Source organism: Oncorhynchus clarkii, chromosome 27, assembly GCF_045791955.1.
Source record: "Oncorhynchus clarkii lewisi isolate Uvic-CL-2024 chromosome 27, UVic_Ocla_1.0, whole genome shotgun sequence".
NCBI lineage: Eukaryota > Metazoa > Chordata > Actinopteri > Salmoniformes > Salmonidae > Oncorhynchus > Oncorhynchus clarkii.
In genome coordinates this window covers 13674549-13699089 of record NC_092173.1, presented here as the reverse complement: position 1 = coordinate 13699089, position 24541 = coordinate 13674549, and the positions used below count along the sequence as shown (strand labels likewise).

The following is a 24541-nucleotide window of genomic DNA, read 5'->3' as shown; positions in this document are numbered from 1 at the left end:
AGCATGATGTTGCAACCACCATGCTTCCAGACGTGACGCTTGGCATTCAGGCCAAAGAGTTCAATCTTGGTTTCATCAGACAAGAGAATCTTTTTTCTCATGGTCTGAGTCATTTAAGTGACTTTTGGCATACTCCAAGCGGGCTGAAATGTGTCTATTACTGAGGAGTGGCTTCCGTCTGGCAACTATACCATAAAGGCCTGATTGGTGGAGTGCTGCAGAGATGGGACAACCTTCCAGAAGGACAACCATCTCCACAGAGGAACTCTGGTGCTCTGTCAGAGTGACCATCGGGTTCTTGATCACCTCCCTGACCCAAGGCCCTTCTCCCCCGATTGCTCCATTTCGCCAGGCAGCGAGCTCTAGGAATAGTCTTGGTGGTTCCAAACTTCTTCCATTTAAGAATGATGAAGACCACTGTGTTCTTGGGGACCTTCAATGCTGCAGAAATGTATTGGTACCCTTCCCCAGATCTGTGCCTCAACACAATCCTGTCTCAGAGCTGTACGGACAATACCTTCGACCTCACGGCTTGGTTTTTGCTCTAAAATGCACTGTCAACTATGGGACCTTATATAGATTGTGGACCTTTCCAAATCATGTCCAAGCATTTGAATTTACCACAGGTGGAATCCAATCAAGTTGTAGAAACATCTCAAGAAGGATCAATGGAAATAGGATGCACCTGAGCTCAATTTCGAGTCTCATAGCAAAGTGTCTGAATACTTATGTAAATATGGCATCTGTTTTTTATTTGTAATATATTTGCAAACCTTTGTAATTATGGGGTATTGTTTAAAAAAAATAATAATAATATTCACCTTTTATTTAACCAGGTAGGCTAGTTGAACAAGTTCTCATTTACAACTGCGACCTGGCCAAGAAAAAGCAAAGCAGTGCGACACAATCAACAATAGTTACACATGGAATAAAGAGTCAGTAACACAATATAAAAATACTAGATACAGTGTGTACAAATGAGGTAAGATAAGGGAGGTAAGGCAATAAATAGGCCATAGTGGTGAAATAATTACAATTTAGCAATTAAACACTGGAGGGATAGATGTGCAGAGGCTTCAGTGATTTTTGCAATTTGTTCCAGTCATTGGCAGCACAGAACTGGAAGGAAAGGCGGCCAAAGGAGAAATTGGCTTTGGGGGTGACCAGTGAAATATACCTGCTGGAGCGCGTGCTACAGGTGGGTGTTGCTATGGTGACCAGTGAGCTGAGATAAGGCGGGGCTTTACCTAGCAAAGACTTATAGATGACCTGGAGCCAGTGGGTTTGGCAACGAATATGAAGCGAGAGCCAGCCAACGAGAGCATACAGGTCGCAGTGGTGAGTAGTGTATGAGGTTTTGGTGACAAAACTAATGGCACTGTGATAGACTACATCCAGTTTGCTGAGTAGTGTTGGAGACTATTTTGTAAATTACATCGCCAAAGACAAGGATCGGCAGGATAGTCAGTTTTACGAGGGTTTGGCAGCATGAGTGAAGCATGCTTTGTTGCGAAATAGGAAGCTGATTCTAGATGTCATTTTAGATGTAATTTTGGATTGGAGATGCTTAATGTGAGTCTGGAAGGAGAGTTCACAGTCTAACCAGACACCTAGGTATTTGTAGTTGTCCACATATTCTAAGTCAGAACCATCCAGAGTAGTGATGCTGGATGGGCGGGCAGGTGCGGGCAGCGCTCGGTTGAAGAGCATGCATTTAGTTTAACTTGCATTTAAGAGCAGATGGAGGCCACGGAAGAAGAGTTGTATGGTATTGAAGCTCATCTGGTGGTGAGTTAACACAGTGTCCAAAGGGCCAGAAGTATACAGAATGGTGTTGTCTGCGTAGAGGTGGATCAGAGAATCACTAGCAGCCAGAACAACATCATTTGATGGATACAGAGAAAAGAGTCAGCCCGAGAATTGAACCCTGTGGCATAGAGACTGCCAGAGGTCCGAACAACAGGCCCTCCGATTTGACACACTGAACTCTATCTGAGAAGTAGTTGGTGAATCAGGCGAGGCAGTCATTTGAGAAACAAAGGCATTGTCTATTGTCTGTAGATTGATGTTAAAAATGTTAATTTAATACATTTTAGAATAAGGCTGTAACGTAACAAAATGTGGAAAAAGTGAAGGGGTCTGAATACTTTCCTAATGCACTGTATAGTGTATCTAAAATTATCATTAATTCAAGATTTTAAATAGATTACCAGCTTGTAACCCCTACTTGCAAGGGAAGACATATTCTGTCTCTGCCTGGTCACCTGAATAAAATCACAAGACAGGTAAGTCCCAGTAAATGAACACAAGTTAACCAAATGTTACTAATACGAAGAGCGAAAAATACTTTGGGGAGGGGGTTTAGGTTTAAACTTACTTGGCTGGTAGTAGTCGTAGATCTTGATCACCGCTGGCTTTAGATTCTTTACTCGGACCTCCTGCATGATGTCCAGTGTGTGGTTGAAAGGAAATAATGATGGTAACTGTTCGGAGGAAAAAAAATTGGTCACAATTATTTAAACGTTATTCAAAAGTTTCCAATCAACTTTGCTGACTGAAAGACATTCCACACAAAACAATTTCAGAGTAGATATACAGTACAAGTCTAAAGTTTGGACACACCTACTCATTCAAGGGTTTTTCATTATGTTTACTATTTTCCACATTGTAGAATAATAGTGAGAACATCAAAACAATGAATAACACATATGAAATCATGTAGTAACCAAAAAAGTGTTAAACAAATATTATATTTGAGATTATTCAAAGTAGCCACCCTTTGCCTTGATGACAGCTTTACACACTCTTGGCATTCTCTCTACCAGCTGCATGGAATGCATTTTAATTAACAGGTGTGCCATGTTAAAAGTTAACTTGTGGAATTTATTTCCTTCTTAATGCGTTTGAGCCAATCAGTTGTGTTGTGTCAAGGTAGGGGTGGTATACAGAAGATAGCCCTATTTGGTAAAAGACCAAGGCCATATTAATTTTAACTAACTCTATCTACATGTATAGTTGAAGTCTTAAGTTTACATACACCTTAGCCAAATACATTTAAACTCAGTTTTTCACAATTCCTGACATTTAATACTAGTAAAAAATCCCTGTTTTAGGTCAGTTAGGATCACCACTTTATTTTAAGAATGTGAAATGTCAGAATAACAGTAGAGAGAATTATTTATTTCAGCTTTTATTTCTTTCATCACATTCCCAGTGGGTCAGTGGTTTACATACACTCAATTAGTATTTGGTAACATTGCCTTTAAATTGTTTAACTTGGGTCAAATGTTTCGGGAAGCCTTCCACAAGCTTCCCACAATAAGTGAATTTTGGCCCATTCCTCCTGACAGCTGGTGTAACTGAGTCAGGTTTGTAGGCCTCCTCGCACATGCTTTTTCAGTTCTGCCCACAGATTTTCTATGGGATTGAGGTCAGGGCTTTGTGATGGCCACTCCAATACCTTGACTTTGTTGTCCTTAAGCCATTTTGCCACAACTTTGGAAGTATGCTTGAGGTCATTGTCTATTTGGAAGACCCATTTGTGACCAAGCTTTAACTTCCTGACTGATGTCTTGAGATGTTGCTTCAATATATCCACATAGTTTTCCATCCTCATGATGCCATCTATTTTGTGAAGTACACATTGTGAAGTACACATTTCTCCAAAAAGTACAATCTTTGTCCCCATGTGCAGTTGCAAACCGTAGTCTGGTGGTTTTGGAGCAGTGGCTTCTTCCTTGCTGAGCGGCCTTTCAGATTATGTCGATATAGGACTTGTTTTACTGTGCATATAGATACTTTTGACCTGTTTCCTCCAGCATCTTCACAAGGTCCTTTGCTGTTGTTCTGGGATTGATTTGAACTTATCGCACCAAAGTACAATCATCTCAAGGAGACAGAACGCATCTCCTTCCAGAGCAGGAATGACGGCTGCATGGTCCCATGGTGTTTATACGTGCGTACTATTGTTTGTGCAGATGAATGTGGAAAATTGGAAAAATTGTATATATTGTTATTTTTTACTGCTGCTCTTTAATTATTTGTTACTTTTATCTCTTATTCTTATCCGTATTCTTTGAAACTGCACTGTTGGTTATGGGCTCGTTGTACACCTGTTGTATTCGGCACATGTAGTCTAATAAATGTAGATTTGATTTATTATGGCAAGAACAGCTCAAATAAGCAAAGAGGAATGACAGTCCATCATTACTTTAAGATGTGAAGGTCAGTCAATACAGAATATTTTAAGAACTGAACGTTTCTTCAAGTGCAGTCAAAAAACCATTAAGTGCTATGATGAAACTGTCTCTCATGAGGACCGCCAAAGGAAAGGAAGACCCAGAGTTACCTCTGCTGCAGAGGATAAGTTCATTAGAGTTAACTGCACCTCAGATTGCAGCCAAAATAAATGCTTCACAGTGTTCAAGTAACAGACACATCTCAACATCAACTGTTAAGAGGAGACTGCGTGAATCAGGCCTACATGGTTCAATTGCTGCAAAGAAACAACCACTAAAGGACACCAATAAGAAGAAGAGACTTGCTTCGGCCAAGAAACATGAGCGATGGACATTAGATCAGTGGAAATCTGTCCTTTGGTCTGATGAGTCCAAATTTGCGAAAAAAAAAAAAAAGTTTGTTCCAACTGCAATGTCTTTGTGAGACGCAGAGTAGGTGAACGGATTATCTCTGCATGTGTGGTTCCCACTGTGAAGCATGGAGCAGGAGGTGTGATGGTGTGGGGGTGTTTTGCTGGTGACACTGTCAGTGATTCATTTAGAATTCAAGGCACACTTAACCAGCATGGCTACCACCGCATTCTGCAGCGACTCTCCATCCCATCTGGTTTGCGCTTAGTGGGTCAATCATTTGTTTTTCAACAGGACAATTACCCAAAACACACCTCCAGTCTGTTTAAGGGCTATTTGACCAAGCAGGAGAGTGATGGAGTGCTGCAATAGATGACCTGGCCTCCACAATCACCCAACCCCATCCCAATTGAAAGGGTTTGGGATGAGTTGGACCGCAGAGTGATGGAAAAGCAGCCAACAAGTGCCCAGCATATGTGGGAACTCTTTCAAGACTGTTGGAAAAGCATTCCTCATGAAGTTGGTTGAGAGAATGCCAAAAGTGTGCAAAGCTGTCATCAAGGGAAAGGGTGGCTACTAAAATCTAAAATCTAAAATATATTTTGTGGTTACTACATGATTCCATGTGTTATTTAATAGTTTTGATCTCTTCACTATTATTATACAGTGTAGAAAATAGTGAAAATAAATAAAAAACCTTGAATGAGTAGGTGTGTCCAAACTTTTGACTGGTACTGTATGTGTAAGGGCCGACGCCGGACAGGAGAAGCAGGTATGGGGAGTCAAACATTTATTCAGGAACTGACATAGAACACGACAGGAACAGCGTCAGCACACGGGTAAACAAGGACATATGACAAACAATCCCGAAGCAGGGAACAGAGCTAGGAAACAGACAGATATAGGGAAGGAAATTACACAAGTAATTGATCCCAAATGAGTCCAATGAGTGCTGATGCATGTGATGGGGAAAGGCAGGTGTGCGTACTGAAGGTGGCTTTAGTGAGTAATGTTGGGGAGTCTGGCGCCCTCGAGGGCCAGAGGGAGGAAGAGCGGGAGCAGGCGTGACAGTATTTTAACAGAATTACATCAATATATACAGTATATGTTATTTAAAATGAATTTCATTATATTGAGAGTGCTATGTGCACTGTTCAAACTGGTCTCACCTCTCTCAAGTACATTAACACATGGTCATCTTTGGTATCGACACGATCCACTCGACCTGAACCCCTCAGCTGTGAAGACAGGCCATTCACTGATTATTCATATTGCATGGACAAAAAAGGTCAGTTTCTGAGAAGTTCACAGATGAGAGGCAAGAGCTACATGGAAAAAGGTTATAGGTAACACCATAAATGTATGATAATCACAAAAACTCACCCTCCCCAAAGACTCTGGGTCTGGGACAAACCCAGACAGCATTTTCAAATCCACTATAATCATATTGGTGGTCAGCTCCTTTCCATGATATCTGTGAAAGCAAAGAGATGCCTGTGATATCAAAGTGAGATTTTTACAATTGCTTGAAATAAAACGAATAGATCAAATCGATACTTTTATTATATTAGCCATAAAAAATACATGGTTGCCTGATGTGTTTTCGTACAGTTACTGGTAGAAACTAGAAATTCCATAACCTATAGGAAAGATGGGCCAACCCCATTCTGTAAGACATGCTCCAAAATAAAAACTTTGGAGTGTCATCAATAAACTGATTGAAAGAATGCTTCTGTGAACACAAATGTGTCATTCATTCTTACTGAGACTGGAGTTTCAGCGTGACTCTGGGTCTCAAAGAGTTACTGTTGCAGTCCACCTCTGGCTTCACCTGGATACTGAGCGTTGTGCTGTCAGTAGGAGTAGGGATGTTGTAGTGGAGCGCCACCTGGGAAAGAGGGAAGAACAAGTCAGGGAAACCAACCTGTCCAGAAATATACATTTTAAAACATGGAGAAAAAATAAACATTTCATAAACCAACTATCAAGCCAGACAACGCTTCTTAAATGTTTGAAATTCACACTAATATACAAATTCATATCTTGCACTTTAGTATTGGGAGGAGTGTATTCACTGACCTGCACGGAGGCACAAGCACTGCCCTTCACTTCCACGCTGTACTTCCCTTCTGTGTCCTGCAGCGCCCGATCCTGGTAGAGAAGCTTGTTGTTTTGGTTCACTTTGAAGAGGTGCTGTGCCCCACTGGGAGAATGTACTGTGACTGTGCTGGCACCCTCTCTAATGTACACCCTGGTGGAGTAGAGAGCCAGGGCCTGGAGGGCCACCACGGTGTCCTAAACACACACACCAACAGACCACAGACAAATATGTTCCAAATGAATGAAAATAGCCCATTTTACATAAAGGGGGGATTTTTACATTGATCTGTTCCTAGAGTGACTATTTCCCATTTCCATCCATTATGATTTCTTGGCTCCATTTCAGTGTAAGTTATCCTCGCCAGGCTTGACATGACAAGAAGCACATACATGCCTGTTGTGAAGTCAAGGTGGTAATAATGCCTCACTACTAGTGCACAGCACAGGGTGCCGCTTCAGAGCGGAGGTGTTTTGAAAATATACCTGTGTGGAAGAGAAGCCTCCGTAGGCGTTCTGCTGTCTCACCAGCCACCTAACGATGCGGGAGGCGTAGCCAAGGTCAGTGGTAGACAGAGGGGAGGCACTGAGGGAAGCCAGCAGAACATAGGAGCTGATTTCCACCGCCAGGGAGGCTGAGGTCTCTAAGAGGGTCTGAGTCCAGTGCAGGAGACCCTCTGAGGGATGAGGAACACTGTAAAATACTTTGGGTGTTTGATTGAGCCTATCTGGAGTGCCAGACAGGAGGAGGGTTTGCACTTTTGGGATTACCCTATTGGGTCCATTGCCCAGGTAAGCTCAATGAAAGCAAGACAGCACAAACAGATCTTGGACCAGGATATGTCTCACCTTCTTGTAATGAGATCGTGTCCAGGTGCTGCAGAAGCTGGGCCCGGGTCTCCATGTCCCCTGCCAGGGTAAAGGTGTAGGCCAGCAGAGCAGTAGTGTAAGTGTTAGACAAATCACTGGTGGAGTTCCTCAGGCAAGACAAGCTGCGGTACACAACAGGATCCTGGAGCACAAAATAACAGAGCAGCACATTAAGAGACATGTTAGCCTGGTCCCAGATCTGTTTGTTCTGGCAAGGTAATACAAACAGATCTGGGACCAGTCTAGACACATTCATGCTGGAGCACTTTTAGTTTTTAGTTTACATTATTATAACTATGTCTGTACTTTTTATGTTAACAGCACACTGTCATTCAGGACTGCTTATGGTAACAGCTATTCTTATTTCTATTCCATATGCTACTTTCAGATCAATTTTTACACAGAACTCACTACATTTTAGAATATCTAAAAGACAGTTGACATAAAATGTATACAATAGACTTCATACAGGAGGCTAAATCAGTTTCCTGTAATGGACGTTGTTGAAGTGAGAAACAATAGTATGTGGAGATGCTACGTACCGACACTGACATGTTGAGCTCCAGCATTGAAGCAGTGATGTAGGCCGTCAGTGTGACTTCATCTGTCACCCCACCCTACAAAACAATATGTTAAATACTAAAACATGTGTAAACTGTAGCCTGATACAATTCTGTTGAAATCATCATTCCCAACTTTATGGCTGGTCTGACGAGACGTAAAACAACATCTTCTTCTATCAGTTTATTATCAATATAAATACCTTCATTCTGTTGTTAAAGAGTTTCCCCAATCTAATGAAACAGCCATGTTCGCCTTGTTGACGTTCCAACCAAGTCTTGGTTTGCTCAATTTTTACCGGATCAATATAAATGAAAGACTTTGCTTTGCCAAAGGATCTCAAAACAAAAGCAGTCAGCCTGAGAAAAGAGAACTTGATTTGAATGTCCCGTCATAATACCCACATAAGGTTGTTATAAACATGACAGAGCTTGACATTACATGCAACAAAAGATTATTTTAATTTATGTCAGTCACATCCATGGTCTCCCTGTCAGAGACAATGCCATTTGATTGGTCAATACTTAATTGAAACAGACACAGGTATAGTGTGTTTACCAGTAGGTGAAACACACAATACTTACCAAGTGTTCCCTGAACCTTGTCCAAATGTGCTGTATGCACCATCAACATGCTTGTAGTTCAGCTGCCTTTGGTAACCTGTCGGTGAGTTTTTAAAGCAAACAACAGTAACCAAGTGTGTTTTATATTCACTGAGGGTGCGCTCCAAATGGCACCCTATTCCCTAGCGTACTCTTTTTGCCAGGAAGAAAGTAGTGCGCTATGTAGGGAGTAGGGTGATATTTGGGATTTAAAATAAATCTATATTCTATAATCAAATGACTTTAGCAAAACATCTGGAAGTCCCAACATGTGTTGGGTCAGTGATGCTCTGTTGATAACACTGTAATATCATCTGTGCTGTAGCTCTATAATTGACATGATAGCAGGGTTGTAGTCACTAGGGCACACTGTGGTGAAATGTTTAAAAATGTTCTTCAACGAAAAACAAAAAAAAGGGACAAATCCAGCTCTGTTTCAGTCAGTTTTCTTCCGTTTGGTGCCTAATCAATACGACCCATATTTTGAGGAACTCTCTTACCACTAGTGAGGAACTTGATGGCCTTGTCTCGGATGGCTGGAGTGAGCTGCTCTGTGTTCCTCAGGTACTCCAGGATGTAGATATTGGGGGCGAGGAGGGCCATATTTTGCTCTCCACACCTATACGGCATCTGCAACAGTCCATCCAGGTTCTTGAGGGCCCGACCCAGGATGTCACCTACAGGTAAACATGGGACTTCTGTGATACTGTCCTCTTTAGCAAACAGCAGCATTATCACAGGATAAGGGTTGCTTTTCTCACCAAAACTCCTGTCTAAACTCACCAAGCCTCTCTAAATAATACAATGGTTTATTTTACCCAGGACTGAGAGAGAAATTCGATCAGATCCATCCACTACATTCTTGGGGAGTTGCAGTTCCACCTCCTCTGTCATAGTTACTCCTGTGGACACACAGATGATAAGATGAATGGAGATAATCTGTTCAACCAAAGTACATTCAACTTTCATGTATTACTGACCAGTTGGACACAGCAACCAGTTGTAGGTGTCGGTCTTCTCTGTTCCCTCAGCCTGAGAAGAGAGGATATTATTTTCAGTCAGAGGTAGTTACACTAGGTATCTGTACAACAGTACGTTCCGTCACAACAGTAGGCTGCATACCTTCACCAGCAGGCTCTGTGTGACTGTGTCGATGCGTCCTCTCTCCGGTACGTTCACAATCTCATTGTCACACGCAGCGTGGGACTGGACAGCCTCTGCACTAACGGACACATTCAAAACCCCTACACACACGTTGACAGACAGAGTGCAGCACAGGTTACACAACATCCAATATGGTGACAGAGTACACAACTCAGGCTGACATCCATTCTGCTGTTTGAACGGTTGAATGAAGACTGATGATTTACCCAGGATAGAGGGTGCCATTGTCCAACTGAAGGTCTTTCGTCCCTTGGCACACAAGCATGATGAGTACTGGACATCCTTCAAGGGTGTGAGAGTGTAGTCTAAGGAGTGAGCTGGAGTCACAGAAACCTGCCAAATAGGAACACTTGTAAGATAACATGGAAAACTAATGAAACAACTCAAGAGACGATCATGATGCGGCGCCGTACCATGATGCACTTGGACAGGTAGTTAAACACAGTGGCCTTCAGCTCAAAGTGCTCTCCACGGATGATGGAGTACGGCAGGGTGAGTTCCAGGAAGAAGGGCTGGAAGACAGTGAGCTCCACTGGAGGAGCCAGGCCGAAGCCGCCAGGAGCCAGGCAGAATGCTTCTGTCTCCCAGGTGGTGATGGTGTCTGGAACTGTGAGGGGCATGTCTGCTGTTCCAGATTCCCTGTAATGCAGAGGTCAGAGTTCAAACAGAAAGACACTAAGTGTCCCATGGAGAACAATGGAGTATGACTTTACAAATTCTTTAAACACTGTTTCTTTAAATGTTTTTAAATATATTTAAGCTTCATCTAACTGGGGAGTCCTATTGAGGTCAGAGGCCTACAGTAGGTGAAAGTGGAGCAAGTTGAGCCACCCTTGTTTCTAGGAAACCATACACAAAATTAATAATTTGACCAAATATTTAGGAAGATAAATAATTTCATGGAGTCTGTGAAGGAAGAAACCATATGGAAAAAGTGGTCAGCAAAAGTGTCCAAAAAACACTTGTTCACCAAGTCAAATAAATGTATTCTGTTAGCGGTTTCACTATGATTGTATCTAAACCAAAGTAGATCATTGTAAGATTGTTCTACACATCAATTGGGATCTTTATAAGCTTAATTTTTTTTCATGTCCTAAACCAGGGGTGTCAAAGTCAAATGGACGGAGGGCCAAATAAAAAAATCAGCTACAAGACGAGGGCCGGACTGTTCGAATGTTCATTGAAAAATTTTTAAATGACGCATATAGTCTAGTGAACCTAATTGAACCTACTGAAAACCTAACAAATATATTACAATATGATCAGATAAATAAAGCAATATTTTCTTATGGCTCTGTCAGTAATCTTTAATTTTCAACAGACACAAAAGACAAATTTCCTTTATATAAATATCCCCATAACATGAACATTAAATGAAAGAAACCGGTATTCAAGGCACCATCAGTAGACTATATTTTCTATTTTAGCAAAAGTGGGCTAAATTTACTTCAAAGAAAAAACAATAATAGCAATTTTCTATCATCCACTCAACTGAAATATTTTTAAAATATAATTGGATTGAAATACAAAAAAATAAAGTGCAAAAATCTATTAATCAAAAACAACACTTTGTTTAAGGAGAAGTAACATGCAGTGAAAACAAATATTAAATTTTAACTTTTAAACTTGAACTGAGTAAAAACTCTAAATATGTGATTGCACAGTAATGTTCACTTGTTTGAGGTTGAGGGTGATACTTGGTGGTGTCCCATCTTTTCCACAAGTTCATCAATGTTCGGGGTAAGGCTCTGAGCTGAAGAAATCCTCAGAATTGAGTGGAGGTGTTCAGCAGTAAGTCGACTTCTGTGTGATGTTTTGTTCAGGTTCATCAAAGAAAACAGTTGTTCACACAGGTATGTGCTGCCAAACATAGACAACGTTTGAGCAGCCTGGATGCGCAGCTGGGGCATTGTGCCGGGGAGGAAACGGGCGAACTCCGCAGCACCCACTGCCGCATATTTTGCCCTCAGTGCATCATTGCATTGGAGGTCAATCAACTCCATTTGGAGGTTTGGTGGTGAGCTTTCCACGTCAACAGCAAATGGGTTACCGAGCAGTTCCAACCTGCTTTTTTGTGCTTCAAAGTCAGCAAATCGGCGTCGAAAGTCAGCGGCAAGCATACCTATTTTATCAGCCAACTGTGTGCTCGGGAACGCACTGGTAGAGAGCTTCTCTTTCATGGTCTGGCAGCTGGGAAAGTGGCTCAAATTTTCTTTCCGCATCTGCGTCTCCCACAGAGTCAGTTTGGTTTTAAATGCCTTCACTGTACTGTACATATCAGAGATGACACGATCCCGACCCTGCAGCTGCAAGTTTATTGCATTCAGATGTCACACAGAAAAGCCATTTCACACAGAAACATTTCGTCTCGGAGTTGTGTTGTGTCTTTCCCTTTGCTGTCCAAGAACAGACAAATCTCCTCACGAAGCTCGAAACATCTTTGAAGCACCTTTCCCTGGCTTAGCCATCGCACCTCTGTGTGATAAGGCAAATCACCATGCTCCGTTTCTAACTCCGTCAGAAATGCCTTGAACTGGCGGTGATTCAAACCTTTGGCTCTGATAAAGTTAACTGTGCGCGTGATGATGCTCATTACATGCTCCATTTTCAAGGCTTTACCGCACAACGCTTCCTGGTGTATGATACAATGATAAGCTGTCAGCTCACCTGTCGCGTTTTCCTCTTGCATCTTTTCCCGTATCTTCGCCACCAGTCCGCTCCTGTGTCCACACATCGCAGGTGCTCCGTCGGTTGTCAAACCCACGAGTTTTTCCCAAGGCAGCTCCATCTCATTTACACATCTTGACACCTCTTCATACAAATCATGCCCCGTAGTTGTGCCATGCATAGGACGTAAAGCCAAAAACTCCTCTGTCACGCTTAGGTTGGAGTCCACTCCGCGGATGAAAATTGACAACTGGGCAATGTCAGAAATGTCGGTGCTCTCATCCACAGCCAAGGAATATGCAATAAAATCTTTTCCCTTTTTCACAAGCTGCTCTTTTAGATTGATGGACAACTGGTCTACTCTCTCGGCAATGGTGTTTCTGCTCAGACTCACATTTAAAAAGAGTTGCCTTTTTTCTGGGCAAACTTCGTCACAAACTTTAATCATGCAGTTTTTGATGAAATCCCCCTCCGTAAATGGCCGGGCTGATTTAGCGATCTCTTCTGCCAAAATAAAACTGGCCTTGACAGTTGCGTCCGCGTGTGTGTCCGCGTGTTTCGTTTCATAATGTCGTCTCAGATTATACTCTTTCAGTACCGCCACACTTTCTCCACACAGAAGACACACAGGTTTTCCAGCTACCTTCGTGAACATATACTCCGACTCCCACCTTGTTTGAAACCCCCGGTTCTCAGTATCCACCTTCCGTTTTGCCATTTTTGATGGGTATCTGAAAGTTAATTTTACTGTGATGCTGACGACTGCTGTGCCAATAAATATTGAAATGAAGCAGCCTACTGCTCGGTGCGTCACCTTTGCATTGTGGGAAATGTAGTATTGGTGCGTGTAAAAGATCTGCGGGCTGCCGGCTTGCTGCGGGCCGGTTCTAATAATAAATCAAGATCATCCCAGGGGCCGTAAAAAACCTTCTTGCGGGCCGGATGTGGCCCGCGGGCCTTGACTCTGACATATGTGTCCTAAACCTTGCATGAAAGTGCATCTCTGTAGCTGTGTGGGCAAATATAGACCAAATGTTTGTCTTGGGGTAAATTGAGCTGAGGGCCACAGGGTAAGTTGAGCCAATGGTAAATTGAGCAAATTGAAGTGTTTTCTTCCTAGGCGTAAAGCAATGCAATATCGCTGGGATATTTCATTATTTTGTATTTATTTTGTATTTAGAGCTGTAAACCCAAAGTCCTTGCCGTTATCGCAAATTACAAAGTGTTTGTTAAGCAAAGAAGTGTTTGTGAAATAAAGATAGACATGGTTTTAGAAAGGTAGTGGTAATATTTCATTCCGAAATAGGTGTAGTAACAGTATAACTTTAAACCGTCCCCTCGCCCATAGACGGGCGCGAACCAGGGACCCTCTGCATACAATCACCCACGAAGCATCGTTACCCATCGCGCCACACTAGCCGCGGCCCTGATTGAGCAAGGGGAACTACTACTTCAAGGTCTCAGAGCAAGTGACGTCACCGATTGAAACGCTATTTAGCGAGTACCACCGCTAACTAAGCTAGCCGTTTCACATCCGTTACATAGGCAACCTAACTAACCCTATCACGCGACTCAATTTACTCCATACCGGGGGTAAATTGTGCAAAGAGACCCCTTTTTTGGACAAGCTATGTTTTCCAAACTGTAATGTCTCCATGAATTCTGTTTATTTCAAGGGATACACAACATCCTGAAATATATGTAAATCTTTGTTTAAAAAAATACTGTATTTTTGCTTGACAGAGTAATGCTGAATGTAAAACAAATCTAAATTTACCACACTCTCCCCTACTTTGTAATGCAGTTCAATGAGGTTCCTAATCTACACCACTACTATATGTTTTGATACAGACCGGTCGGTTGTTTAGCAACAAAACCAACACGTGCAGAAATATGGAGCCAAACAGACGGGGTTGGCTTAGATTGTTGACAACATCTAAACTATATTTTGCCTTCAAATGTTTATTGAAAACATAAATAAATTTGCACAATGAGCACTTGTTGTCTCTCAAATACATCGTTACAGTTGTTGGTAGCTAGCTAGCAAATGTTTTGCCATATTAGCATAGACATGACACGAGTCAAAACACCTCAAAACAAGACATGGTATCAATAAGAAGATACAACGAGCTGAAACGAGACACCTACTATTCCCCACATGGCAGGCTCTTGTTATTGTTGCTAACTATCTGACCGTTCAGAATCATAACCTTCTGCCTCATCGATGTGCGCGCATTATTTTATTGACGTTTATAAGGCAACAGCCTCACTGTGCAGTGCTCTTACCCAACTTCCACAAGATCCCATATCCACGTCTCAGGGAAGAACGTACGGACCGTCTGTATGGTATCAACAAATCTGTCACCGTCTACTATACGCATTAAAGATCGATCAAGTATCCCACCCGCTGCACCCAGTCTAAGTGTGGCCTTGTCTCCAGGGTGGCGTCTGTAGGCTACAACTAAAACAAATAATAGTCATTATTCTCGTGTTAGAATCAGCCTGGTCAAACCAGACTGGTTTAACCAGGCTATATTAGAATAACAAAAGCCATACATGTAGTGGTAATATTTCATTCAGAACAGACATTTGTAAGCAACCTAACTAACCCTATCACGCGACTCCCAAGATTCACTGAATTCTTCTGGCAATGACAAGAGTAAAAGGTGTGAAGGAGGACATCTCACCATAGGCCCCATTGTCCTCTTTCCTATTGTACCTGAGACAGGAAGGTACTCTTATAACCAGATTAGTTGCCAGCTTCAGTCCCAGTTTCTAGAAATGTCAGAATCACAAAACAAGAGAGCTCAATATTAATGAATATCTCTCAATTTTATGTTTCTATTCTGTAGTTGTTTTTCAGCCTCAAACAGGGTATTTTAGCAATTAATAATTTAAGAAGTTGTATGCATGGTAAAAGTATGGTAACTGATTCTTACGAGAGAGGAAAAAAGAAAAGAGAAAACAAGCCAGAAGTTACCTTAAAAACTTCATGAGGTTCATTTTCCTCTTCAGTTTGTCCTGGCCTTATGTACCTCCTTGGTTTTACACGTAAACATCCTACTTGATCTTCAAGCTGGTAGGGAATGTGTGTTGTCTCCTTGACTGGTAACAAATCAAAAATCTGGAATGGGATAACAGTGAGATGTAAAATTAACTTGTTCACTGGACACCAAACAGAAGAAAACAGACTGCTACTGTGAAGGACCACCTGGACTTGTCTAAAAATAAAAGTTCAATTTCATTTTCCATTGCTAAACGTTATTAACCTTCATACTACCGACTGGGGTCATGTTGACCCCAGAGGCATATTTTTCATCTTAGCCCAAAGGTAGTTTATTGAAATCTTCAAATTTTCATGACTTTGACAATCAACTTGTTCTTGGTGTTTCTGTATCAATATAGATTTTGGGGTATTTTCGACCCCAGCCCAAAACACCTAATTCCATCTATAGTAATGAGATAGATAGGACCCTTATAATAATTTATGTTTCTTTGTAGACATAATAACAAATTACCCATACTGACCTGAATCAGTGATGTTGACCAGATAGACAGATTATCTACAGAGATATAGCTCCCCATGTACCCACCTAAGATTGCAGTTTTTTATACCACGTATTTTATGTATGTGTACAAAACCAAACTTTTTATACTGCCAATAGTATAAAAAGCTTGCCAATGGTATAAATACTTGATAGAAATGCAATAGCGAACTTAGATACACTCTGAATCTACACAGAAAGCTGTACCAGTGTGTAGCCACTGAAAAGTAGTTATTCTAGGGCAAATCTAAAAAAGTAGTTATTCTAGGGCAAATCTAAAAAAGTAGTTATTCTAAGGCAAATCTAAAAAAGTAGTTATTCTAGGGCAAATCTAAAAAAGTAGTTATTCTAGGGCCAATCTAAAAAAGTAGTTATTCTAGGGCCAATCTAAAAAAGCAGTTATTCTAGGGCAAATCTAAAAAAGCAGTTATTCTAGGGCCAATCTAAAAAAGTAGTTATTCTAGGGCAAATGTAAAAAAGTAGTTATTTGAATCCAGATTTCTCTGGAGATGTAATATTAAGTTATACATATCCTCAGAGGGTGGAGGGGGACCTGTATCAGTGATTTTGACAAGATGGAAAGATCACCTACATAAATTAAGCTCCTTTTGTTCTCGGCTATGTTTTAAACTGGTTATAAATGGCAATAGTTTTTACCACATAATATGACAGAATTAGTATTTACTTAAAAATTCTAAAAACGAAATGATGCTATAATCAAATTATGGTAAATTTTGTTTTTCGCACTTATGTGGATTGTACGTTGGAAAAAAACAGCACATGATTTAAGGAGCAAATGTATATTTTCGGTTTACAGAATATGCTAATTAACTGTAATTTTGCAAAAAATAGTCTGTTTTGGTTAATTTTTTATTTCAGATAACAAGATTTACATGTCTAATGATGTATTGAATTAAGTTGATATGTTGCTATGATTGTTGATTTTTTCCAACAGTTTCTTCTTGAGGTCAAAATGACCCCAGTTGGTTATCCATGTATGTAAAATATGTTAGCATGAGTGTTAAAATTGCAATAATAAACACAACCCAGACTATTAACTCATTAAGTACCAATAGGGAGGTGCTTTCCAGTTCCTTTAATGAAAGCACACCAAATGGCCAACATTGAACAGACCCACTCCAAGTCTGCTGTTGTCACTTCTTAGTCCCCTGAAGCTGCTTGTATTGCCAGCACCACAAAAGCTGTTTATATGGTGGTACTGTATGACCGTTGATATTCACTACACCGAGCTCTGTTACCTTGTCAGCATTCAGCCTCTTCCCTGGCTCCATGATGTGAACACTCTGGTCCACAGCACTGAGGCCACAGAGGGAGCCGGGCTGGGCCGAGAGCTGCAGGGTGTTCTCCTCCCCTGGAACTGCTTGTGAGGGTGAGAACTCCACCGACACCTAGTGCACATGACATACATAAGTGTACATTATACACCTTTATACACGGAATGATTTCTATGTGAATGGGAAATACTTGACACTTTTTATACATTCCATAAAATGAACATAGTATGTTTGTGATGTGCAGAAGCCAGAGGGTATAACACACGAAGAAGCATGCCCACATATACACACACCTTGTGCCTGAAGCATTTCTCAGTGGGGAAGTTCATGCTGTGGGCGATGACAGTCTCACTGGGTAGCATACTGTACACAAGGACCTGTACCACTGGCGCCATCTCTGGAACCACTGCCAACTTCAAGGTGACTTCACCCTCAGTTGCTGTAACACAAGAGCATGTCAAACTGTCATTGTCATCAAGCACCTTCAAGTACGTTCATAATTACTTAATGAAACTCCCTCACCAGGACTCCCCTGCTGCACGGTAACCTTCATATGTCCATGCTGAACTATCACCCCTCTGGATAAGGCCTGGAGGACGGAAATGGAAAAACAGTTATCCCGGTTATCCCTTCAAGTCAGCAAGAAGGATATGATGAGAAGTACTGGTGTTGTATAGAGACATCCTTCCTTTGAAGATGAGAGGCTGGGACTATGTCTGAAATGACCCTGGTCAAAAGTAGCGCACCATTTTGGACTCCCCGGGTTTGCAGGTTGTCACAACTTGTTCCTTGTTCTACTCACCAGGTAGATGACATCCACGGAGCCCTTTGGGACAGTCTCCCCTACGATGGCGTACTGGATGGTGATTGACACTCCCTCCCAACATGCCAGTGGGTGCTCCATCTTCTGAATAGCCAGAGAGCTGAACGTTTTACTGTGAGGGGCAGTAGGCTGGATCAGGGAGAGCTTGTGGTGCCCTCTTTTGAAATAGGGGACCCTGTATCTAATATTCTCCACTTGTGGTGTGTTGCTTACCTGGAAAGCAACAGAGGAGAGAGAGAGTATAACTAAAGGCCCAATCCCAAATCTACCCTTAGACCCTGTACAATATACTTGTGGAGATCTGAGAGGATTCGTTTTTTTGATTTTTTTTGACAGGTGTAAGCAATAGAGTATGTCAACATCTCCACCTTGTCCTCTGATAAACTAGGTGGAAGTTTCACCATAGTGTTTGTTATACACATGGTATCTTCTCAGATCTCAACAAGAGCATGATAGGCCATAGGTTCAATGGTGTGCGCTGGAATCATCAGTCTTCCAAAACCTAGAAGAAATCATACTTACTATGAGGTTAATGTTCTTTTTGGGCAGTCTGGTTGTGTTGAGGGAGAAACTGGCAGTACCATGACTGTCCGTGGTTAGGTTCTGTAGAAGATGTGAGGACCTGTCTTTCTTCTGCAAAAGGTAGACTAGCATGTCTGCGATAGGTGTGTTGTTGAAGTGAACAACGTTAATCTGAGGGAAAAGGGGGGGGGGGGGGGGGGGGGGGGGGGGGAGTTGTAAGTGGTGATGTGTGTCACTGTTACCGACCATTGGTAGTTAATGTAAACAGGAATGTCAAAGACAAATGGCATCTACAATTCAACTAAGTCTAAGAAACAATATCACTGTATTTGGACGCACTTTGCCCTCGATAGTTGATCCACGCTCATAGATTTTAGGTGTGTCGACAAATGTGAGTTTTCCAATCACATCTGAGAGAGCAATGTGTTTTTCCTTTGACTGTGTAATACCTGTCAAAGGAAAACAAATGAAAATAGGATGGTTTATTTCACAACGACACACGCCACCATGATGCACAATGGCAGTTCACAATGCAGGAGCTGAATTCCAGTGCAGCTTATTCAACATGGTAAAAACATGATTACAAACGAAGACATGAATAAAAACAGCATAATATGAGGATGTAGCACCAAAGGTCAAATACACAGGTCTTGCCAATCTTCATAATCTAATTAAACATGCAATCTTGACATTATGTAATTCACTCTCAAGAAAAGAGAAGTCATTTGACTTCAGGCAAATGTTGTCATCACTTCTACCGTCTCCAAATTGTTAAGATAAATGACTTGCCTGTCCCCTCCTCCTCTACTTTTGCATTAAAACTCAGCCTGTCTATGAGCATTTTCTGGCCAGCATCCTTTGTGAAAATTGACATGTTGAAGACATGAGAAGCACAGCCAGTTTGGTCCATCTGGGAAAAGCAAGCAAAACCACACACATTAAGAAATGATTTAAATAAATGTAACCAGATCATATTCAAATGTAATATGATGGTAAAAACAAGTATATGGTTTCTTCAGGAAAGCATACAGACCTCTATTGACTCTTTATGGCAGGGGGGTGTATAATCAGGAACTCCTTCTGGATTTTTCTCATCAATTCTTATTGGTATCAATATATTGGGAACTATTTGTCGGCACAACTCTACCTCTGCTTTACCAGGTACAGGTTGCCCATAAGTGTATCTGATTTTATTTCATAATAAAACACAAACATACATCAGACACATCAGCTATCGTACATTTCCTACATAGAGAGACATACCATATTATAAGTCTCATATGAGACATTATAAATCTCATACATGTTGGCTTATAACAATACATTATAATGCTTTTTAAGTCAAGTGTTTTCAACATTATCAATCGATCTGGACCAGTATTCATAAAGCCTATCAGAGTATGTGTCCTGATCTAGGATCAGTTTGAACGTTTAAATCTAATGAACAAGATCTCATGTACAGGGGGAGCCTGATCCTAGGTCAGCAATCCTACTCTGAGATGCTTTATGAATACTGGCACAGCTGTTCATGTACTGTACATGCCACTGTCCCAAACCTTTGAAGTCTCAGGGACTCATAAGAACAGTTTATGACATTGAGCAGTAGCATTGTAGGTCTTCAACTTGAAAAATAAATTTCTTAAAGAAAATGTGTGTGCTTGCTAGCTTGCCTTGAGTATTTATGGTTGTGAGATAAGTTATAGTAGTGGTAGTGACTGCAGTAGTAATGGTAGTGACTGCGGTAGTAATAGTAGTTGTCAAAGTTCTGACTGTGGCAGTAATAGTAATAGTAGTAGTAGTAGTAGTAGTAGTAGTAGTGATAGTAGTAGTAATAGTAGTAGTAGTAGTAGAAGTGACTGCAGTGTTAGTGGTATTAGTAGTGACTGGTAAATGGTAGCATTAAGCTGTATTGAAGAACTCTAAGATGGGTCAGGCTGCACATCTGAAATCCAAAATGTATTATTCTAGTGTATGGCGCTCTGTGCAAGCTTTGAGCTTTGAGTAAGCACACTAATTAGTCATTAGCTGTCATTACCTAGACCTGGGTTCAGATACTTATTTATGTGCATCAGTATTTTCAAATAATGTGGCCAAATCAACTACTTCTTTTTGAAGTATTTGAAAGTATTTTCATATAATTGCCTATAAATATCCTACTATTTGAAACTATTTTAAATTACTTGCTTCCAAATAAATTATTTTAAATACCTCTATGACTAAACAGACCTGGGTTAAAATGCATGGGGTATTTAAATATTTGTATTTGAAAATGCACTTGTCTGTGTATTTGAGTAATTTGTAACTACAGTGCATTACAGAACAGAGATAGTGTTGACTCACGTTGCACACACTTCCACTTTATACTCCTCTTGAACAATGCTGATCTCATCGTTGAGGTTCATTTTGATCTCAAATTTCGGCAAAACTAGAAATAAATTAATAGCAGTTAACTCATGAATGTTCCAGGGTTGTGATGCATTGATTCAACTGCCAGAGCCATGACAATACCTAGCATGAAAAGTAAACGAACAAAGCTTAACCTACCATACTTTTCTACCTTGAAGCGATGGTATATTTTCTTTTCACCAATCCACACTACAATAGCATAGGATCCTACGGGTGCTTCAGAGTTCAGGGGGTAAGAAAGCTGCAGAATGCTGCCACTGGATGTAGTTTTGACCCACTGTCCAATCCTGTTCTGATGAACATCCTGTTGGTTCATAGAACAAGAGGCACATTGAGCAGGGCGCTACACCTATTGGAACCCCTCTTAGAAGAAAGGGTTCCAAACTGGTTCTTTGTCTGTCCCCATAGGATAAACGTTTTTGGTTACACTTAGAACCCTCTAAAGAAGAACCAAATAAAAAGGGTTCTTCAAAAGCTTTTCCTATGGGGACAGCTGAAAAAAACATTTTAGGTTCTACAAAGCTTTTTTATTTTTAGGAGTGTAGGTTATGTAGGCCAAACATCCCTTTCTGACATGTAGAATCTATCTGCAACGTTCTGAAGTTTGCTTGCTGAAGGTGGCCCAGATGTGATCACATAAAGCTGATAGGGAGTCTTCTGGTAACTGCCATGTAGAAATGAATGATGACCTACAGTACCTAGCTGGTGGAGTCATTGTCTTATAATGTACTAGTATTTACAGTGAGTCATCATACATTGATAGACTAATAAAGGTCTTACCTGCAGTTCCACAATGTTGTACTGTGAAAGGCAAGACAAAAGACTGGTTAATGTTTTATGAACTCTCAAATTCCCCCAAAATTAAAAGAGGAGCAAAGCTGTCAGCAAAAATAGGAACTAGGCAGATGCTTGGCTTTGTCTCTTCAATAATAAAATTCTACAGAGGAGCTTAGCAGATGTCTACAACCGTGGGAAGTAGCCAGGCGATTGGCGTTGTCTCTTCAAGTAGACATCACACGTAGCATTTGCATCTGACTGGGACGCTAACATCAATTTAGTAGATCAACTCAATCTCATGAAAGAAAATCCAATACATTCCAATCTGACCTTTTATGAAATTGAAAACCCCATGTCCTGTGGTGAATGTTTGAGGACCTTCAAATCAGCCCACGCATGTTTATTTAGAGAACATCTGTAGTCATGTACTTTTGCCCTGAGTGCTATGTGTCTCAACTGTTTGTGTAGTCTGATTAAACAGACAACACAGGCTAAAAAGCATACCTTCAGATATTTGGATTTTACCCAACAGATTCTCATTTCCAAAGTCGTATTGTTCATGGAGTACTGACGAGACATGTATGACATGGGGTGGCTAGTTGATTGCTGAATTTAAATAAGCATTTACAGTATACTGTACATAATAATCGTTTGTCCAAACCAGTATGGCCAATAGGGCAGGAGCCTATCTCCTGTTTCTGTAGTGTGAGGTAGTCTGGAGAGAACACTAGTCACCGGGGGCGATTGTACACCAGGAAGGCCCGAAAACATTTTTGGTATCTCAGACTGTTCTGGCCATTCTCACATTGAAAATGAATTGGGATGAACGATGTTTGATACGCTTTTTACATTTGAATCGCAAACCATTCAAAAAAGGATGAAAGTGACCATTTCAGACCTGTTTCATGATCCATGAACCACACATGATAAAGACATCATCTTGGTGTCATTACACTCCTTATAGTGTGCTCTAAAATATGGAGCATGTGTGGATTCAGGAATGAAAAGGTTCACATTAATTTATACTAAGTTAAAATATTGATATGAATATCACAAAAGTGTCCTTTTTGATTGACCTTTTTTAGACACAGTTTGAAACAATATACCCTTCAAATGCGTCGTAATTACAGTGGTGCTCTGCTATACATCGACATGTACATTATACTGTAGGTCAATAACCAATCACATACAGCAAATCACCAGCAAACAGAGTTCTCTTTGATTACATTTCCCATTCACAGTGGTACTGGTGCTCATAAAGTGTATCGTAACTTCAAAAATAGTAGAGCACCCACTCTGAAAATTTGATGTACAGGAGTATATTGTTTTAAACTATTGTGGAGATGGGGATTGAATTCAGGAAGCATCCCTCACTATCTTTACCCCTTGAAATCATTGGATCAGCTGTAGGCATGGCTGAGACATTCAAATTCCTGGGAACCATCATCTCCCACAACCTCAAGTGGCAGGACAACCTCACAGCGATCACCAATAAACCACACCAGCGAATATACTTCTTACTTCAGCTGAAGAATTCTCACGCACAATTCTGGTTCAGATCTACGCAACCATTATCGAGCTCATACTCACCCCCCGGATCACTTTCTGGTTTGGGAATGCGTCTGCCTGGTCCAAGGGCGAACTGCAATGGATTGTCCAGTCTGCTGAGAGGGTCACCGGGTGCTACCTGCCCTCCATCGAGGTCCTGCACGATTCCAGAGCATGGAAGCATGCAGATAAAATCAACCCTGACCCCTTCCACTCCATCTTACAAAGTCTCCCCTCTGGCAAACGGTTCAGGTGAATCACAAACAAAACCTCCCACCACGTGAACAGCTTCTTCCCACGGGCCATGGCCCAAATCACCTGGTCCACGATGATCTTCTCATCCACGGACTATGCACCCTGCACTATTATCCAAGAACTGCGAACTTCTCTTTGCACTATTTGCACATCCTAATATGCTTTTTTTTCATATATACTGCAGTTGGTTGAGTAAACATTACTGAAAATGTTTCATGATGCCGTTGACCTTAACAAGGGCCCCAGGACCAGTGAAAGCAAAAATGTCCAAATAACATCCAACACCATATTTTACAGTAGGTATGGGGTTCTTTTCGAAGCCTCACTGTACATATTTCCCCGACTGCACATCATCATGTGTAGGGTGCCGTCTTTCGGATGGGATGTTAAACGGTGTCCTGACTCTCTGAGGTCATTAAAAATCCCATGGCACTTATCGTAAGAGTGTTAACACCGGTGTCCTGACTAAATTCCCAAGCTGTCCCTCATACCATCACGGTCACCTAATCATCCCCAGCTTACAATTGGCTCATTCATCCCTGTCCTCTCCCCTGTAACTATTCCCCAGGTCGTTGCTGTAAATGAGAATGTGTTCTCAGTCAACTTAGCTGATAAAATAACGGTAAAAAATTATAATAATCCTGTAAATGCTTCATATATTTATACATCCCTACATACATCATTTCTGTAGCTATGTTTTTATAGTGAACCTTGTAGTTATACTACAGTGTACATAGCACAGGAGGTTGGTTGCACCTTAATTGGGGAGGACGGGCTCATGGTGATCCCTGGAGGGGATTAGTGGAATAGTTTCTATGTG

The 24541-nt window shown here is 41.2% G+C and overlaps 1 protein-coding gene across 4 annotated transcripts in view; it reads right to left on the bottom strand.

Annotated features, from left to right (window-relative positions):
- LOC139385553 (alpha-2-macroglobulin-like) overlaps window positions 1-24541 on the bottom strand; it is a 39187-nt gene that overhangs the window by 5197 nt on the left and 9449 nt on the right. Inside the window, exons 5-36 of one of the 4 annotated variants that reach the window (XR_011628963.1) lie at window positions 21922-21942; window positions 21280-21445; window positions 21076-21160; window positions 19769-19919; window positions 19525-19645; window positions 19075-19184; window positions 18736-18906; window positions 18193-18426; window positions 17913-17979; window positions 17684-17829; window positions 17355-17504; window positions 15531-15674; window positions 15238-15325; window positions 14837-15011; window positions 10297-10522; window positions 10090-10216; window positions 9842-9963; window positions 9700-9751; window positions 9538-9621; window positions 9220-9396; window positions 8702-8777; window positions 8320-8476; window positions 8099-8173; window positions 7536-7698; window positions 7173-7363; window positions 6669-6884; window positions 6353-6477; window positions 5973-6063; window positions 5759-5827; window positions 2378-2483; window positions 2211-2264; window positions 822-874 (exon numbers count right to left, since the gene is read on the bottom strand). Coding sequence is in view for 3 of the 4 variants with exons in the window: in XM_071130718.1 (XP_070986819.1) it covers window positions 2325-2483; window positions 5759-5827; window positions 5973-6063; window positions 6353-6477; window positions 6669-6884; window positions 7173-7363; window positions 7536-7698; window positions 8099-8173; window positions 8320-8476; window positions 8702-8777; window positions 9220-9396; window positions 9538-9621; window positions 9700-9751; window positions 9842-9963; window positions 10090-10216; window positions 10297-10522; window positions 14837-15011; window positions 15238-15325; window positions 15531-15674; window positions 17355-17504; window positions 17684-17829; window positions 17913-17979; window positions 18193-18426; window positions 18736-18906; window positions 19075-19184; window positions 19525-19645; window positions 19769-19919; window positions 21076-21160; window positions 21280-21445; window positions 21922-21942 (3939 nt within the window). In the remaining variant the exon portion in view is untranslated. Of the gene's footprint in view, window positions 1-821; window positions 875-2210; window positions 2265-2294; window positions 2484-5758; window positions 5828-5972; window positions 6064-6352; window positions 6478-6668; window positions 6885-7172; window positions 7364-7535; window positions 7699-8098; window positions 8174-8319; window positions 8477-8701; window positions 8778-9219; window positions 9397-9537; window positions 9622-9699; window positions 9752-9841; window positions 9964-10089; window positions 10217-10296; window positions 10523-14836; window positions 15012-15237; window positions 15326-15530; window positions 15675-17354; window positions 17505-17683; window positions 17830-17912; window positions 17980-18192; window positions 18427-18735; window positions 18907-19074; window positions 19185-19524; window positions 19646-19768; window positions 19920-21075; window positions 21161-21279; window positions 21446-21921; window positions 21943-24541 lie in introns of those variants that run through there. The other 3 variants (XM_071130719.1, XM_071130718.1, XM_071130720.1) reach the window with 3 other exon arrangements.